Here is a 20011-nt window from a genome sequence, read left to right as displayed (position 1 = left end):
TCCAGCATACGGTTGAGCTGCAGGAAAGGCAGCAAGAGCACAGACCACCGCTACAGCCCCTGTGTAACCAACCGCCCTCCTCCTCAAGTTCCATAGCCTCCACACCCAGACGCCCAATAACGCGGTTCGGGGGCCTCCAGCCACCCAGCCACTCCACCCCACAGGATTGCCCAAGCAACAGAAGGCTGGCATTCAATAAGTTTTAAAGTTTTAAACTTTTAAAGTGCTGTGTGGCCTTTTCCTTCCCTCGTCCACCAACTCTCCCGGGCTACCTTGGCAGTTATCCCCCTATTTGTGTGATGAATTAATAAAGAATGCATGAATGTGAAGCAACAATGACTTAATTGTCTCTGCAAGTGGTGATTGAAGGGAGGTGGGGAGGGTGGTTAGCTTGCAGTGAAGTAGAGTGAACCAAGGAGGGGGAGGAGTTTCATCAAGGAGAAACAAATAGAACTTTCACACCGTAGCCTGGCCAGTCATGAAACTGGTTTTCAAAGCTTCTCTGATGCGCATCGCTCCCTCCTGTGCTCTTCTAACCACCCTGGTGTCTGGCTGCGCGTAACCAGCAGCCAGGCGATTTGCCTCAATCTCCCACCCTGCCATAAACGTCTCCCCCTCACTCTCACAGATATTGTGGAGCACACAGCAAGCAGTAACAACAATGGGAATATTGGTTTTGCTGAGGTCTAAACGAGTCAGTAAACTGCACCAGCGCGCTTTTAAACATCCAAATGCACATTCTACCACCAATCTTCACTTGCTCCACCTGTAGTTAACTACTGTCCAGGCTTCCTGTGTATGGCTTCATGAGCCATGGCATTAAGGGGTAGGCTGGGTCCCAAGGATAACTATAGGCACTTCAACATCCCCAACGGTTATTTTCTGGTCTGGAAATAAAGTCCCTTCCTGCAGCTTTTGAAACAGACTAGAATTCCTGAAGATGCGAGCTGTACCTTTCCCAGCCATCCCACGTTGTTGTCGGTGAAACGTCCCTTGTGATCCACCAGTGCTTGCAGCACTGTTGAAAAGTACCCCTTGCGATTTATGTACTCGCCGGCTTGGCGCTCTGGTGGTAAGATAGAGATATGGGTTCCATCTATGGCCCCACCACAGTTAGGGAATCCTATTGCAGCAAAGCCATCCACTATGACCTGCACATTTCCCAGGGTCACGACCCTTGATATCAGCAGATCTTTGATTGCATTGGCTACTTTCATCACAGCGGCTCCCACAGTAGATTTGCCCACTCCAAATTGATTCCCGACTGACTGGTAGCTGTCTGGTGTTGCAAGCTTCCACAGGGCTATTGCCACTCACTTCTCAACTGTGAGGGCTGCTCGCATCTTGGTATTCTTGCGCCTCAGGGCAGGGGAAAGCAAGTCACAAAGTTCCATGGAAGTGCCCTTATGCATGCGAAAGTTTCGCAGCCACTGGGAATTGTCCCAGACCCACAACACAATGCGGTCCCACCAGTCTGTGGTTGTTTCCCAGGCCCAGAATCGGCGTTCCACCGCATGAACCTGCCCCATTAGCACCATGATGCCCACATTGCCAGGGCCCATGCTTTGAGAGAAGTCTCAGTCCATGTCCTCATCACCGCACTGACATCGCCTACTCACCCGGTTTTGCTTTGCCAGGCTCCGGTGCTGCATATACTGTTGGATAATGCGTGTGGTGTTTAATGTGCTCCTAATTGCCAAAGTGATCTGAGCAGGCTCCATGCTTGCCATGGTATGGCATCTGCACAGAAAAAAGGCGCGGAACGATTTTCTGCCGTTGCTCTGATGGAGGGAGGGGCAACTGACGACATGGCTTACAGGGTGGCTTAGGGAATTAAAATCAACAAAGGGGGTGGCTTTACATCAAGGAGAAACAAAAACTGTCACACAGAATGGCCCCCTCAAGGATTGAGCTCAAAACCCTGGGTTTAGCAGCTCAACCCACTGAGCTATCCCTGCCCCCTGGTATTTCAGGCAGGACTGAATCTCCATTAAACTTTTCAAGGTGCCCCTGACAGACCTCACCGAAACGATTATTGGCCATTGATTTCATGGAGGGAGGGAGGGGGGAGCAAATGAATACAAAACAAATCTGGTGTATTTCTTGTTTTGATCCACTCCATCTATCTTTTACATCTTTGGCTGGCAGCAGACAGTGCAGTAGGACTGTAGCCATCCTCATCTCCTGCCTGCTCGGCAGAAGACGGTTTAATAGGACTACTAGCCATCCTCATCTCCTGCCTGCTTGCCGTAAGACGGTACAATAGGACTGCCGGCAGGACTAAAGAGAATGACCTGGTCGAGTCACTCCTAATTTAGTCCCTGCACCCATGTCTGCCCAGGCACTCCTGACCCACCTTACCGAGGTGGCCAGGAACACCTCGGACATGACGACGATGGCTATCAGGCCTACTGCACCATCTGCTGCCACAAGGCAATGGGTTGCTGCTGTGTAGCAATGCAGTACCGCATCTGCCAGCACCCAGGAGACGTACAGTGACAGTGAGCTGAGTGGGCTCCATGCTTGCCATGGTATGGCGTCTGCACAGGTAACTCAGGAGAAAAAGGTGCAAAACAATTGTCTGCCGTTGCTTTCACAGAGTGAGGGAGGGTCTGACGACATGTACCAGAACCACCTGCGACAATGTTTTTGCCCCATTAGGCATTGGGATCTCAACCCAGAATTCCAATGGGTAGCGGAGACTGTGGGAACTGTGGGATAGCTGCCCACAGTGCAACACTCTGGAAGTCGACGCTAGCCTCGGTACTGTGGAAGCACTCCGCCGAGTTAATGCACTTAATGCACTTAGAGCATTTTGTGTGGGGACACACACAATTGACTATATAAAAACAATTTATAAAAAACCGACTTCTATAAATTTGATCTAATTTTGTAGTGTACACATACCCATAGACTCATAGATTCATAGACTCATAGATATTAAGGTCAGAAGGGACCATTATGATCATCTAGTTTGACCTCCTGCACAATGCAGGCCACAGAATCTCACCCACCCACTTCTGCAATAAACCTCTCACCTATCTCTGAGCTATTGAAGTCCTCAAATCATGGTTTAAAGCCTTCAAGGTGCAGAGAATCCTCCAGCAAGTGACCCGTGCTACAGAGAAAGGTGAAAAACCCCCAGGGCCTCTTCCAATCTGTCCTGGAGGAAAATTCCTTCCAGACCCCAGATATGTTGATCAGCTGAACCCTGAGCATGTGAGCAATATTTACCAGCCAGATACCCAGGAAAGAATTCTCTGTAGTAACTCAGATCCCACCCCATCTTACATGGCATCACAGGCCATTGGGCCTATTTATCATGAATAGTTAAAGATCAATTAATTGCCAAAATCATGTTATCCCATCATACCATCTCCTCCATAAACTTATTGAGTTTAATCTTGAAGCCAGATAGGTCTTTTGCCCCCACTGCTTCCCTTGGAAGGCTGTTCCAGAACTTCACTCCTCTGATGGTTAGAAACCTTTGTCTAATTTCAAGTCTAAACTTCCTGATGGCCAGTTTATATCCATTTGTTCTTGTGTCTACATTGGTACTGAGCTTAAATAATTCCTCTCCCTCTTCGGTATTTATCCCTCTGATATATTTATAGAGAGCAATCATATCTCCCCTCAACCTTCTTTTGGTTAGGCTAAACAAGCCAAGCTCCTTGAGTCTCCTTTCATAAGACAAGTTTTCCATTCCTCGGATCATCCTAGTAGCCCTTCTCTGTACCTGTTCCAGTTTGAATTCATCCTTCTTAAACATGGGAGACCAGAACTGCACACAGTATTCCAGATGAGGTCTCACCAGTGCCTTGCATAACTTGTATAACACCTCCTTATCTCTACTGGAAATACCTTGCCTGATGCATCCCAAAACCGCATTAGCTTTTTTCATGGTCATATCACATTGGCAACTTATAGTCATCCTGTGGTCAACCAATACTCCAAGGTCCTTCTCCTCCTCTGTTACTTCTAATTGATGCGTCCCCAGTTTATAACTAAAATTCTGGTTAGTAATCCCAAAATGCATGACCTTACACTTCTCACTATTAAATATCATCCTATTACTATTACTCCAGTTTACATGGTCATCCAGATCCTCCTGTATGATATCCCAGTCCTTCTCTAAATTGGCAATACCTCCCAGCTTTGTATCGTCCGCAAACTTTATTAGCACACTCCCACTTTTTGTGCCGAGGTCAGTAATAAAAAGATTAAATAAGATTGGTCCCAAAACCGATCCCTGAGGAACTCCACTGGTAACCTTCCTCCAGCCTGACAGTTCACGTTTCAGTATGACCCATTGTAGTCTCCCTTTTAACCAATTCCTTATCCACCTTTCAATTTTCATATTGATCCCCGTCTTTTCCAATTTAACTAATAATTCCCCATGTGGCACCATATCAAATGCCTTACTGAAATCTAGGTAAATTATATCCACTGCGTTTCCTTTGTCTAAAAAATCTGTTACTTTCTCAAAGAAAGAAAAGGAGTACTTGTGGCACCTTAGAGACTAACCAATTTATTTGAGCATGAGCTTTCGTGAGCTACAGCTCACTTACACGGCTGTTACTCCGAAATTTCTCAAAGAAGGGGATCAGGTTGGTTTGGCACGATCTACCTTTTGTAAAACCATGTTGTATTTTGTCCCATTTCCCATTGACCTCAATGTCCTTAACTACTTTCTCCTTCAAAATTTTTTCCAAGACCTTGCATACTGCAGATGTCAAACTAACAGGCCTGTAGTTACCAGGATGACTTTTTTTCCCTTTCTTAAAAATATGAACTATGTGAGCAATTCTCCAGTCATACGGTACAACCCCTGAGTTTACAGATTAATTAAAAATTCTTGCCAATGGGCTTGCAATTTCATGTGCCAATTCCTTTAATATTCTTGGATGAAGATTATCTGGGCCCCCCAATTTAATCCCATTAAGCTGTTCGAGTTTCGCTTCTACCTCAGATATGGTAATATCTACCTCCATATCCTCATTCCCATTTGTCATGCTACCATTATCCCTAAGATCCTGTTTAGCCTTATTAAAGACTGAGGCAAAGTATTTGTTTAGATATTGGGCCATGCCTAGTTTATCCTTAACCTCCACTCCATCCTCAGGGTTTAGCATTCTTCTTTCTTTGTTTTCTTCTTATTTATATGGCTATAGAACCTTTTACTATTGGTTTTAATTCCCTTTGCAAGGTCCAACTCTACTTGACTTTTAGCCTGTCTCACTTTATCCCTACATGTTCTAACCACAATAAGGTAGCTTTCCGTGCTGATCCCTCCCATCTTCCACTACCTGTATGCTTTCTGCTTTTTTTTAATCACCTCTCTGAGATGCTTGCTCATCCAGCTTGGTCTACAACTCCTGCCTATGAATTTTTTCCCTTTCTTGGGATGCAGGCTTCTGATAGCTTCTGCAGCTTTGACTTGAAGTAATCCCACGCCTCCTCTGCCTTTAGACCATAAATTCTTCAGTCCAATCCACTTCCCTAACTAATTTCCTTAATTTTTGAAAGTCAGCCCTTTTGAAGTCAAAAATCCTAGTCGCAGATTTATTTTTGTTTATCCTTCCGTTCAATTTGAACTGAATTAGCTCATGATCACTTGAACCAAGGTTGTCCCCTACAACCATTTCTTCTATGAGGTCCTCACTACTCACCAAAACCAAATCTAAAATGGCATCCCCTCTAGTCGGTTCAGCAACTACTTGATGAAGGAATCCATCAGCTATCGCATCTAGGAAAATCTGAGCCCTATTATTATTACTAGCAGTAGTCCTCCAGTCTTTATCTGGGAAGTTAAAGTCTCCCATGATCACACAGTTTCCATTAGTATTTACTTCATTAAAAACATTAAAGAGGGCTCTATCCATATCCAAATTAGATTCCGGCGGTCTATAGTACACCCCAAGCACTATCACAGGAGAGGCTCTAGTAGTTTTTTCCCCAGTGTGATTTTTGCCCAGACAGACTCTGTCTTATCCATTCCATCGCTTCTTATTTCTTTACATTCTACCTCATCATTGATATACAGTGCTACTCCACCACCTTTACCTTTATTTCCGTCTTTCCTAAAGAGCACATACCCTTCAATAGCTGTAGTCCAGTCATGACTGCTATTCCACCATGTTTCTGTTGTCCCTATAATATCTGCAAAAAGAAAAGGAGTACTTGTGGCACCTTAGAGACTAACCAATTTATTTGAGCATGAGCTTTCGTGAGCTACAGCTCACTTCATCGGATGCATCTAATATCTGGTTTCACTTCCTGCACCAGTAGCTCTAGTTCCTCCATGCATATAATATCTGGTTTCACTTCCTGCACCAGTAGCTCTAGTTCCTCCATTTTGTTACCTAGGCTCCTCGCATTGGTGTACAAACATCTTAATTTTTGCTGTTTGGCCTCGCTCACATTCTTTACCCAATTAGGCACAGACATTCTACAGCCAGTATGACCTATTAGACTGGTATCCACACTGCCCTTCCTCCTTATGTCCATTCTCCTACCCACGGCTGTATCCTTTCTTACTTTGTTTTCTTCCCTCTCAATGCTAAAATCCGGCATGGAGATTACCTGGATATCTCCCAACCATCTCCCCCAAATTCCTAGTTGAAAGCTCTCTTAATCAGTTGTGCCAGCCTCCATCCTAGAAGTCTATTTCCTTCCCTACTCAGATGAAGTCCATCCCGAGAGAACTGTCCTCTGTCCATGAATGCCTCCCAGTGGCCATACATCCCACAGCTCTCCTTATAGCACCACTGCCTGAGCCATCTATTGATAGTCATAATCTTGTCACACCTTTGTTGCCCTTCTCCAGGAACAGGCAGAATCCCACTGAAGATCACCTGAGCCTGGATTTCCTTAAGCGTCTTCCCCAGCCTGGCATAGTCTTCCTTGATACGTTCCAGTGAGAATCTACTGGTATCATTTGTTCCCACATGAAGGACAATCAGTGGATTCTTTCTCGTTCCCTTTAAGATCCTTTTCAACCTCAGGTCCACATCCTGTATCTTAGCACCTGGAAGACAGCACACCCTTTTATTCTCTGGATCAGCTCTGGTTACAGGCCTGTCTATTCTTCTCAGTAAGGAGTCCCCGATCACGTAGACCTGCCTTTTCCTGGTGACGGCGCAATTCTCCAGTCTATCCCCTGTTCCCTCTGGCTGCAAGTTCTTTCCATTCCTGTTCACCCTTGTAATCCTCTTCAACCCATCCTGTATCCTCCTGGGGCTCATATTCGGTGTAGTCTCCATTGACTCTTCCCCTGTTCCTATAGGACTAGCCGCTCTTCTCTTCTTCCTTGCCCTTCCACCTTCAGTGATCACTTGCTGAGCCCCTTCTTCATTTTCCAACTCTGCAAACCTGTTCTTGAGCTCTATTTCTCCTTCACTAGTCCATCTTTTCCTCTGCCTGGTTCTCTTAGTCACATGCTTCCACTGTCCACTTTCCTCACCCAGCAGTCTCCCCTCAGAGTTCTTCGGTCCTGCTTCCATCTGCAAGTCTGAGCTTTTCCCTTCAGCTGCCTCATGTCTTTGCTCCATAATCCACTCAAACCCCCTTCTAAACTCAACCAGACTTTTCACCTGCATCTCCAGTCCTCGGATCTTTTCTTCCATCAGCTCTATCAGACGACACTTTATGCAGACAAAACTCTTTCCAGGTACCCCCTCCAGGATCATGTAGCTTCCACATCCAGTCATCTTCATTGTGTCTTCCACTACATGGGTCACTCCCACTGCTGCCTCTGTCATGGCCTTCCCACCTAAATCCTGTTAATCTGGGAAACACAAACCGCACCAAAACACCACCACCCACAGCAAAAACAAACCCCAAACAAGCACCACAAGACAAACTCCCACTCCAACTCCCCTGTTTACAGCTCTGTTTGCTGGCTCCTGTGCCACTGCAGCTCTCTGTGCTGCTGCCTGACTGGCTAGTTAGCCTGTTTTCTTCTCTTATTGGTTATTTAGAGGGTAATTGTTGGGATAATTTGCCTTGGATTGTTCCCAAGACAATGTCAGGTCCCAAACTTGGTAGGGGATTCAAAAGGTATGCAAACTGTTCAGCCCTCATTCCTGAGGCCTGGACTACACTGTGGGGGGATCGATCTAAGTTATGCAACTTCAGCTATGGGAATAATGTAGCTGAAGTCGACGTACTTTGATCTACTTACTGCGGTGCCTTCACTGCAGTAGGTTGATGGCTAACGCTCTCCTGTCAACCCTGCCTGCACCTCTTGCCCTCGTGGAGTACCGGAGTTGACGGGAGAGCACTCGGCGGTCGATTTATCGTGTCTAGACTAGATTTATCGCTGCCTGTCAATCCAGCAGGTAATGTAGACAAACCCTGAGACTGACACACATGTTCAGTGTCTAGTGTTCCAGGGAGAGGCTCATGTTGTGTCACAGTTCATAATTTGGCATGCCTTCACTAGTTGGACAAGGAATGACAGATGGTGCAGGTGCCCTTGGCTTCCTTAAGCTTTCAGCCAAACTGTCCTAGCAGTCCTTCAGGAATTTCAAAGTCTGCCTCTTCTGCCGAGGTCTTCCATTAAATATCCCATTGCCTCAGTCTTGGTGCTGCACACAATACTGGGCCTGACATCAAGCTCCCCAAGTCATATATCTAGTGGGGTTGAGCATCCTGCCCAGCATGTCAGCGCCACAGGCTCTATCAAAACAGACTGCTCCGGCACTGTAGTCTACACTAGTATCAGCATTGGCACCAAAAACTGCCTTGGTGTTCTTAGAATAGACACTGACACTACAAATAAAAGACAAGCTTCCAGATCTCCTCATTGCAGAGAGATGTTTGTTAAAATTTATAATTTAGAGAAGCTCCCTCATAAGTGACAGCATTATGAATATAGGAATTTTGAGACATGCACTGGCGGCAGGAGTGGAGAACACAGGGTATGTGTGTACCATGGACACTTGCAAGTTTTCTACTAAACGTTTATGCCTTTCTCATTCACTGGCTTGATGTTTAATGACCTCTAAGATCATTATATCATGTCAGAAGTGCCAAATGAGAAAGAGACGGAAGTAATTTTTAGGTTAATTCTGTGTTTGAAACTGATAACAGGAAAGAGGAGAATGTGGAACAACAAACAAAGAACAACAAAGGCTTTTGTACATATTTTATGAGCAGAATAGTAATTTGATACATTTAAGAAGGGAAGAAAACCAAAAAATGGATATGTTGCAAACTCCATCCAGTCTGCAATTATCAGGCATGTTGCAGAGAACTGGAAAAAATTCTGAAAGAGATTTGAATTGTATAGGGGCAGAGGAGAAAAGTGATGAAGTGAAATCATCTGTCTTTCTGCATATTGTTGGGGAGGAAGGATTGGATATTTGTAACAACTTTAAGTTTGAAGAAGGTGAAAGCATGAACTTAAGTAAAATACTGACCAAATTTGAGGAATATTGCATGCCAAAAAAGAATTAAACCATAGGCGCCGACTCCATGGGTGCTCTGGGGTTGGAGCACCCATGGGGAAAAAATGGTGGGTGCTGAGCATCCACCAACAGCTCCCCTATCAGCTCCTCCCCACCTCCATTAGCATCTCCTGCTTGCTGGACAGCCCCACAGATCAGCGCCTCCCCCTCTCTCCCCACTCCTCCTGCCTGCCACAATTGGCATGCAGGAAGCAGGCAGTGGGGGAGGAGCAAGTATGTGTCACACTGGAGGGAGGGGATGGAACTGGGCGGGAGGAGGCGGGGCAGGGGTGGGGCCTTGGGAGAAGAGGTGGCGTGGGAGTGGGTCCTGGGGCAGAGCGGAGGGTCCAGCACCCACTGGCACTTTGGAAAGTTTGCGCCTGTGAATGAGACCTTTGAGAGAGACAATTATTTTACATGCACACAAAAAAACTTAATGATAGTTTAAAGTAATGTGTCACAGAATTAAGGAAGCTCAGTGAGACCTGTGACTTTGATGAACTGACAGAGATTCTGGTCAAAGATAGCAGTAAAGACAATGTTTTAAGAGAGAGACTGCTCCGTGAACGAGATGTAACTTGAGGAAAAATCTCTCTGTATATGCAAAGCAGTGGAAACTGTGAAAGCACGCGCCAAAGAGTTGAATTCCCTAGAAGGGGTTATTCACACACTAAATACAAAAGAATATAGCCAGAAAAGGTCAGATCAAAAAATGCAATCACCCACTATGAAAGCAACTGCTGAGGGGAGAGTAAATACAGATTATGTGGAAAGTGGATCACAGCATGGCCCTAAACAGTGTTTTGCCTTGGGAAGCTCTATCATAAATGCTGCAGATTCCAAATGCAGAAAAGTCAAGAGCATATAGTTGAAGACAACCTGGTTGAGGAGTTTTACATAGGTGTGCTGGAATCAAGCAAAACTGATGAGGGGGACTGGATCCCGCCAGTGACAGTGAATGAAACCATTATTCTACTCAACTTGGACACAGAAGATCAGGTTATTATTCTATCTGAACAAGATTATGAGAGACTGAAAATGAGATCAAAACTGGGACCAACAAAAATAAAAGTAACTGGTTATTCTGGAATATACCATTGGAGGAGAAGTGCCTTTTTAGCATCAGATATGAGAACGCCACATATAGGCTCCCAATCATTGTAGTACCAAAGTAAGTGACCAATATCTCTTGGCTTAAAGACACATTCTGAGCATGACTACACAGTGACTTAGTGCCTGGCAAGTCAGCTTGCTGCACACTAACTCAGCATGTGGACATAGCTACAGTGCACTCCAGGACTTTTACTACTGCCTCTTTAGCTTGTCTAAGATAGGATCCTGTGTAGAGATTTGCAAAGCAGCAACATGGAGTTGGGTTCAAACTTTTACTTAGCACTATTTGTTGGATTTGGCATTGTGTCCCATTGCTTGGTTTGGTAAGGTGGTACTATGGTTCATTTTTGCCTAGAATTCCTCAACCACCATCCTCTGATGGGAGCATTGCTTGCTAATCTCCTGTAAGGGGGAATGCACAGAAGCCCTCAAAGAAGAAAGAAGGGTTGGTTACTTGTAACTGTTGTTCTTCACGTGTTGCCTGAGTTCATTCACACTTCCCACCTGCCTTCCTCTCTGCCTCAGAGTGCTTTATATTCCAGGAGAAAGATCTGAGGTGTCAGGCGGGGGAATATTCTGTTATGAAAAAGCACATCTGCAACCCCCAGCAGACATGGCTTTTTACATAAGTCCCCAGCTCAACACACCCATAAGTGTGAATGCACAGAGACAACTCTTGAAGCACCATAGTACTAGTAAGTAAAACTTTTCTGCACAGCTAAGTGTAGCCCCCAGAAAGATCTCTTGTACTGCTACCTCTGCTACTCAGAAGTGCTAGGAAAAATTAGGAAAGTTAACTCTGATGCAGAAACAATTGAATTACTAGCTTAGAACTATCTGAACAACACAGTGACAGCATTAATTGAAAATATTTTTCTTACTGAATTTTAAAAATAACTAACATATATATAAAGCAAAAACACCCTGTAAATTGACATAAGTTTACAGCGCTTATGGGAGGAGGAGAATACTGCATTCTCTCCATGTCTTGTTCCTTTTTTGTTATTTTAAAGGATGGTCAATTGATTTATCTTATATTAATATGTGATATTTTGGCCCATATATAAACTTATGAATAAATTATGCTGTTTATTCCTTTGTGTGTGTCTGTGTAAATGTATGCATGCGTGCATGCATGCATATACATAAAGAGAGAAAGATGAGGGAAGGGATATATACTATTTTTATATAAACAGTACAGAATGAATCCTCATAAAAGAATCCTACCACCCCCAACCCATGTATAAATGCATGTGTTAATCAGGTAACTGGTCAAGCAGAAGGGTATTTGCAATATAATTCCATTCTTCTTCAAAGTGGCTTGTGTATATTCCCACCTGTAAGGAATATCAGGCACCACTGAGTTTCAGGAATCTTTTAGAAAAGCAGTCCCTGTTAGGGCCATATAAGCAACCTTGAAAAAAAGTTACTTATGTGTAACCTTTTTTGCACTAAGCAGCCTTTCATTAAGTAGGGAAATAAAATAGTTGTCATTTATTTTGCAGGTATATCGACCCGTGTCTGCCACAGATAGCTTACAAGACTGTAGAGCCTATTTAGAGTCTCTGCCAGACACTGATTCACCAGAGCTATTTGGAATGCACGCCTGTGCTGGAAGAGCATTCCTGGAATCTCAGGCACAAACCTTTATTGATACCATTGTCAGTATGCAGCCAAGAATCAGCATGGACACCCTGATCATCAGGTCAGTGTTTTAAAAAGAAACTGTTTTGGTGACAAAACAAAGCAGGATCTATGAGCTAAAAGAGTTAGAAAGTTATTTGTCATGCTTGCCCACAATTTTAAAGCTTATTTGTATATACTTAACTCTAATTTACTGAATGAGTAAAACAAGGGGAGTGAGTTAATATTTTTTTATTGGACCGACTTCTGTTGGTAAGAAAGACAAGCTTTCAAGCTCCACAGAACTCTTCTTCAGGTCTGGGAGAGGTACTCAGGACTTATCTACACTTAAAACATTGCACTGGTACAGCTATGTCGCCACTGTAGTGCTTCAGTGAAGACACTACCTATGTTGAAGGGACGGCTTCTCCTCAGGGTATGTCTACACTACGAAAGTAGGTCGAATTTATAGAAGTTGGTTTTCAGGAAAGCGTTTTTATACAGTCAATTGTGTGTGTCCCCACACAAATGCACTAAGTGCATGTAGTCAGCAGAGTGTGTCCACAGTACCGAGGCAACCGTCAATTGCACTGTGGGTGGCTATCCCACAGTTCCTGCAGTCTCCACTGCCCATTGGAATTCTGGGTACAAATCCCAGTGCCTGATGGGGCTAAAACATTGTCGCGGGTGGTTCTGGGTACATATCGTCAGGCCCCCTTTCTCTCCCTCCTTCCGTGAAAGAAAGGGCAGACAATCGTTTTGCACCTTTTTTCTTGAGTTACCTGTACAGACGCCATACCATGGTGTCAAGGTTCCTCTCCCACTCTGAACTCTAGGGTACAGATGTGGGGACCTGCATTAAAAACCTCCTAAGCTTACTTTTACCAGCTTAGGTTAAAACTTCCCCAAGGTACAAATTAATTTTATCCTTTGTCCTTGGAATATCCACTGCCACCACCAAACTCTAACTGGGTTTACTGGGAAATGTAATTTGGACACGTCTTTCCCCCCAAAATCTACCAACCCTGGGAAAGGTTTGGTAAAAATCCTCACCAATTTGCATAGGTGACCACAGACCCAAACCCTTGGATCCGAGAACAATGAAAAAGCATTCAGTTTTCTTACAAGAAGACTTTTAATAGAAATAGAAGTAAAGGAATCACCCCTGTAAAATCAGGATGGTAGATACCTTACAGGGTAATTAGATTCAAAACATAGAGAATCCCTCTAGGCAAAACCTTAAGTTACAAAAAAGAGACACAGACAGAAATAGTCATTCTATTCAGCACAGTTCTTTTCTCAGCCATTTAAAGAAATCATAATCTAACGCATACCTAGCTAGATTACTTACTAAAAGTTCTAAGACTCCATTCCTGTTCTATCCCCAGCAAAAGCAGCATACCGACAGACACAGCCCCTTTGTTTCTCTCCCTCCTCCGAGCTTTTGAAAGTATCTTGTCTCCTCATTGGTCATTTTGGTCAGGTGCCAGCGAGGTTACCTTTAGCTTCTTAACCCTTTACAGGTGAGAGGATTTTTCCTCTGGCCAGGAGGGATTTTAAAGGGGTTTACCCTTCCCTTTATATTTTTGACACGCCCCCCCAAATCTCAGCTAGGGTGAAACACTGGCTGGGATTTCTTCCTGGAGCTCTAGGAAAAACAGAGTTAATAAGACACATGCATCTCTAAATATACTACCAAGTACATAAAGACTAACAATATTTTCCACATCTCAAGGACGATTTTAACCAGTTGATTCTGGGAAACTTTCACGGGAGAGTGCATCAGCCACTTTGTGAGAAGCTCCTGAGATGTGTTGGATGTCGAAATCAAAATCTTGGAGAGCTAAACTCCACCGAAGAAGTTTTTTGTTAGTTTCTTTGACGGTGTGAAGCCACTTCAGTGCAGCATGGTCGGTTTCCAGGTGGAAACGCCATCCCCAAACATATGGGCGTAGCTTTTCCAGAGCGTAGACAATGGCGTAACATTCTTTTTCACTGACTGACCAGTTGCTTTCCCTCTCAGACAGTTTTTTTGCTGAGAAACACTACAGGGTGGAATTCTTGATCAGGTCCTTTCTGCATTAAAACTGCTCCCACACCACGCTCGGACGCATCTGTGGTTACTAGGAACGGTTTGTCAAAGTCTGGGGCCCTTAGTACAGGGTTAGACATGAGTGTCACTTTAAGCTTGTTAAAGGCCTTCTGACAGTTTTCGGTCCACTGAATGGCATTTGGCTGTTTCTTTTTGGTTAGGTCTGTCAGTGGGGCGGCGATTTGGCTGTATTGCGGTACAAATCGTCTGTAATAACTGGCCAAGCCTAAAAAGGATTGAACCTGTTTCTTTGACTTTGGGACAGGCCACTTTTGGATAGTATCCACTTTGGCCTGTAGGGGGCTGATAGTTCCTTGACCCACCTGGTGTCCAAGGTAAGTCACTCTGTTTAGGCCTATTTGACACTTCTTAGCCTTAACAGTTAGTCCTGCCTCCCTTATGCGCTCAAGGACTTTTTGTAGATGTTCCAGGTGGTCTGCCCAGGAATCCGAAAATATGGCCACATCATCAAGGTAGGCGACTGCATATTCTCCTAATCCAGCTAGGAGATCTTCTACAAGTCTTTGGACGGTGGCGGGTGCATTTCGCAGCCCGAAAGGGAGTACATTAAATTCATACAGCCCAAGATGTGTGGTGAAGGCTGACATTTCCTTGGCAGATTCATCTAGCGGTACCTGCCAGTACCCCTTGGTTAAGTCCATGGTAGAGATGAACTGTGCCTGTCGTAGTTTCTTTAATAGTTCATCTGTGCCTGGCATTGGATAGTTGTCTGGGCGAGTTACAGCATTTAGCTTATGGTAGTCCACTCAAAAACGTATCTCCCCATCTGGTTTGGGAACTAGAACCACTGGAGATGCCCATGCATTTCTAGAGGGGCGGATTACACCCATCTGTAGCATGTCCTGGATCTCCTGTTCTATAGCAGTTTTAGCTTGAGGAGACACCCGGTAAGGTTGGACTTTAATTGGGCGAGCATTACCTGTGTCAATGGAGTGGTATGCCCGTTCAGTCTGTCCTGGGGTGGCTGAGAACGTTGGCGCAAACCTAGTGCACAGCTCCTTGATCTGCTGTTGCTGCATACGCCCAAGGGTCATGGAGAGGTTCATCTCTTCCACACCACCAGCACTTTTCCCTTCATAGTAGACACCTTCAGGCCACTCAGCGTCCTCTCCTCCCTGGGCTGTAAACTGACAAACCTTTAATTCTCTGGAATAAAAGGGCTTTAGAGAATTAATATGGTACACCTTAGGCTTTCGGTTGGAGGTGGGGAATGCTATGAGATAATTAACAGCTCCCAGGCACTCCTGGACCGTGAATGGCCCTTCCCACGATGCTTCCATTTTATGGGCCTGGAGCGCCTTTAAGACCATGACCTGGTCCCCTACTTTGAAGGAACGCTCTCTGGCATGTTTATCATACCAGGCTTTTTGCTCTTTTTGAGCATCCTGTACGTTTTCTCTAGCAAGGGCTAAAGAGGTTCAGAGGGTGTTTTGTAGGTTGGTTACAAAGTCCAGAATGTTAGTTCCTGGAGAAGGTGTAAATCCCTCCCATTGCTGCTTCACCAACTGTAATGGCCCCTTAACCTCACGGCCATATACAAGTTCAAATGGGGAAAACCCTAAACTGGGGTATGGTACAGCTCTGTAGGCAAAAAGCAACTGCTGCAACACTAGGTTCCAATCATTGGAGTGCTCATTTACGAATTTACATATCATGGCCCCCAAAGTTCCATTAAACTTCTCCACCATGCCATTTGTTTGATGGTGGTAAGGAGTGGCAACCAAGTGATTTACCCCATGAGCTTCCCAAAGGTTTTCCATAGTTCCTGCCAGGAAATTAGTCCCTGCATCTGTGAGGATGTCGGAGGGCCAACCTACCCTGGCAAAAATGTCTGCTTGTGCCTGGCACACACTTTTAGCCCTGGTGTTGCTTAGAGCTACTGCTTCCGGCCATCAGGTGGCAAAATCCATGAAAGTCAGTATGTACTGCTTTCCTCTGGGTGTCTTTTTTGGAAAAGGACCCAGAATATCCACAGCTACTCACTGAAATGGAACCTCAATGATGGGGAGTGGCTGGAGAGGGGCTTTGACCTGGTCTTGGGGTTTTCCCACTCTTTGGCGTACTTCACAAGACCGGACATAGGTAGAAACATCCTTGTCCATTCCCTCCCAGTGGAATGACCCCCCCAAACGGTCTTTGGTCCTGTTCACCCCAGCATGGCCACTAGGGTGATCATGGGCTAAGCTCAAGAGCTTGGCCCGGTATTTAGTTGGAACTACCAACTGTCTCTGAGGATGCCAGTCTTCCTGGTGTCCACCAGAAAGAGTTCCCTTGTATAAAAGTCCTCTTTCTAAAACAAACCTGGATCGATTAGAAGAGCTGAGAGGCGGTGGGTTGCTCCGTGCCGCCGTCCAAGCTCTCTGGAGGCTTTCATCTGCTTCCTGTTCGGTCTGGAATTGTTCCCTTGATGCTGGAGATATCAGTTCCTCATTGGATTGTGGAGCTATGCTTGGTCCCTCTGGAAGCGATGTAGGGGATGGGGCTGTTTCCGTTGACTGTGAACCGCTCTCCACTGGTGCACTAGGTTGGGATTCAGGCTCTGGCTGAGCCTCTTGTGTAGGGTTATGGGCTGCTGCCGGTTCAGGTTCGGTGGGGCCCTCTGGTGTTGAGGTTGCAAGTACTGGATTCAGTGCTGGCAAATGGTCTGGTGCTGGTTGTTCGGCTGGTTCCGGTTCTGGGACTGGTTCCATCTGGGTCTCTGGGACTGGATCCACTACTGTTGTTGCAGGCATTGGCCTGGGTTCCGGGTCTATCACCTCTGACTGGGTCCTGATAGAAGTTTCTGGAACAGAGCTAGGTCCACTAAGGAAGCATGGATAGCTGACACTTGTGCTCCGGTGTCCCTCCACGCGGTGACCTTCTTCCCGCCCACACTCACAGTTTCCCTCTGCTCCAAGGGTATCTGGGAGGTATCTGGGCCTGCGGACCTCTGGTGTGATTCCGGTGCAATGAACTGTAATCTGTTGGGGTTCTTCGGGCAGCTGGCCTTTACATGCCCCAGCTTGATACATTTAAAACATCGTCCAGCTGACGGGTCACTGGGGCGAGGTGGGTTGCTGGAGAACAGGGTGGTGGGACGAGAAGGGATCTGGAGGGTTCTTTGGGAGGTAGGTGGGGCTTTGGGCGGCCCCCGGTAATAGGGTGTGGTCTGGGGTTGTCCCTTCTGGTCTCCGCTCCAACTGTGACCAGTTTTCTTCTTCTCTGCCACTTCCACCCATCTGGCTCCCATCTCTCCTGCCTTGATTACAGTTTTGGGCTTCCCATCTAGGATGTGTCTTTCTATTTCCTCAGGAACACCCTCTAAGAATTGTTCCATTTGCATTAGGAAGGGCAAATTTACTGGAGATTCAACACTTGCTCCTGATATCCAGGCATCCCAATGTTTCACAATGTGGTAGGCATGTCGGGTAAATGACACGTCTGATTTCCACCTTAGGGCTCTGAACCTCCGACGAGAATGCTCGGGTGTTATCCCCATTCTGACTCTCGCCTTGGATTTAAACAGTTCATACTTGTTCATGTGTTCCTTAGGCATTTCAGCCGCCGCCTCAGCTAAGGGTCCACTGAGCTGCGGCCTCAGCTCTACCATGTATCGGTCGATAGAGATGCTGTACCCAAGGCAGGCCCTTTCGAAGTTTTCTAAGAAGGCCTCAGTATCATCGCCTGCCTTGTAGGTGGGGAACTTTCTGGGATGGGAAGTGGTACCTGGAGAAGGATTGCTAGGGTTTGTTGGTATATTCTGCTGAGCCTTTACCTTCTCCATCTCCAGTGCATGCTTCCTCTCTTTTTCCCTCTCCTCCTCCTCCAGCTGCATGAGTTCTGTCTGTCTTTCATGTTCCCTTTGTTTTTCCTCAGCCTGAAATCTGGCTAATTCCAGCTTTTGTCGAGCCGTGGATTTTGTCATCCTAACCTCTCTGTTTTTAACTAACTTTACACCCGAGGTTTAGAATAAACAAACAAAACTTGGCTGTAAAATTTTGCTCTGCTGGAATAGAATACCTATTCTCTGATAGTGATTGTCAGCCTACAGAAAAAGACAATTCCCTTGTCTCTGCTCTGGCCCCAAATCAAAGCAAAAAACCTCCAACTACTTGGAAACCTGCTTACCAGCAGCCCAAAGGAAAAAAAAATTCCTTTTCAAACTTGTGCTCCTGGTAAAAAAAATCAAAATCCTAAAAAAAAGCCCCTGCCACTTTTGTCTCCAGGCAAATGGGTAGAACACCCCCCCTATTTACTTTTAGGGGGAAAAAAAACTTCTGGTTTACCAAGACTGTGAATTTCCCTGCAGGAGGTTAAGTACCCTGCCTCCAGGCAAAGAAAACCTGCAATTCACAAAGATAATCCCCTTTTGTCTCTGCTCTGGCCCCAAAGCAGAGAAAATACAAGCTGCTTTCCAGCAGCTCCAAAGGAAAAAAAAATTTCCTTTTTAAAATCTGTATTTCTAGTTCAAAAAATCTCAAATTGATCTCAAAATGATTTCAGGTAAATCCCACCACTCTGCCACCATGTCAAGGTTCCTCCCCCACTCTGAACTCTAGGGTACAGATGTGGGGACCTGCATGAAAACCTCCTAAGCTTACTTTTACCAGCTTAGGTTAAAACTTCCCCAAGGTACAAATTAATTTTATCCTTTGTCCTTGGAATATCCACTGCCACCACCAAACTCTAACTGGGTTTACTGGGAAACGTAGTTTGGACACGTCTTTCCCCCAAAAATCCTCCCAACCCTTGCACCCCACTTCCTGGGAAAGGTTTGGTAAAAATCCTCACCAATTTGCATAGGTGACCACAGACCCAAACCCTTGGATCCGAGAACAATGAAAAAGCATTCAGTTTTCTTACAAGAAGACTTTTAATAGAAATAGAAGTAAATAGAAATAAAGGAATCACTCCTGTAAAATCAGGATGGTAGATACCTTACAGGGTAATTAGATTCAAAACATTGAGAATCCCTCTAGGCAAAACCTTAAGTTGCAAAAAAGACACACAGACAGAAATAGTCATTCTATTCAGCACAGTTCTTTTCTCAGCCATTTAAAGAAATCATAATCTAACACATACCTAGCTAGATTACTTACTAAAAGTTCTAAGACTCCATTCCTGTTCTATCCCCGGCAAAAGCAGCATACCGACAGACACAGCCCCTTTGTTTCTCTCCCTCCTCCCAGCTTTTGAAAGTATCTTGTCTCCTCATTTGTCACTTTGGTCAGGTGCCAGCGAGGTTACCTTTAGCTTCTTAACCCTTTACAGGTAAGAGGATTTTTCCTCTGGCCAGGAGGGATTTTAAAGGGGTTTACCCTTCCCTTTATATTTATGACACATGGCAAGCATGGAGTCCGCTCAGCTAACCGTCACCATATGTCTCCTGGGTGCTGGCAGACACGGTACTGCATGGCTACACAGCAGTAGTTTATTGCCTTTTGGCAGCAGACAGTGCAGTATGACTGGTAGCTGTCATCGATGTAGTCCTGGGTCCTCTTTTAACTGACCTCGATGAGGTCAGGGGCACCTGGACAAACATGGAAGTGACTCAGCCAGGTCATTTCCTTTTTAAGTTTTGTGTTATGGTGATTGAGTCCTACCATCAGTGCACTGTCTTTTAATCAGCAGCCAGCAGAAGATGATGGCCAGCAGTCATACTGCACCGTCTTCTGCTGAGCACCAAGGAGATGACAATGGCTAGCGGTCGTACTGCACAGTCTGCGGCCAGCAA

General features: G+C 45.4%; 1 protein-coding gene across 1 annotated transcript in view; it reads left to right on the top strand.

Moving 5' to 3' along the window:
• DNAH14 (dynein axonemal heavy chain 14) overlaps positions 1 to 20011 on the top strand; it is a 448557-nt gene that overhangs the window by 406402 nt on the left and 22144 nt on the right. Inside the window, 1 exon segment of the mRNA XM_077812193.1 lies at positions 12068 to 12267. Coding sequence (XP_077668319.1) covers positions 12068 to 12267 — 200 coding nt within the window.

The sequence above is a fragment of the Eretmochelys imbricata genome, chromosome 3, assembly GCF_965152235.1.
Source record: "Eretmochelys imbricata isolate rEreImb1 chromosome 3, rEreImb1.hap1, whole genome shotgun sequence".
Classification (NCBI taxonomy): domain Eukaryota; kingdom Metazoa; phylum Chordata; order Testudines; family Cheloniidae; genus Eretmochelys; species Eretmochelys imbricata.
This window is presented reverse-complemented; position numbering and strand designations above follow the sequence as displayed.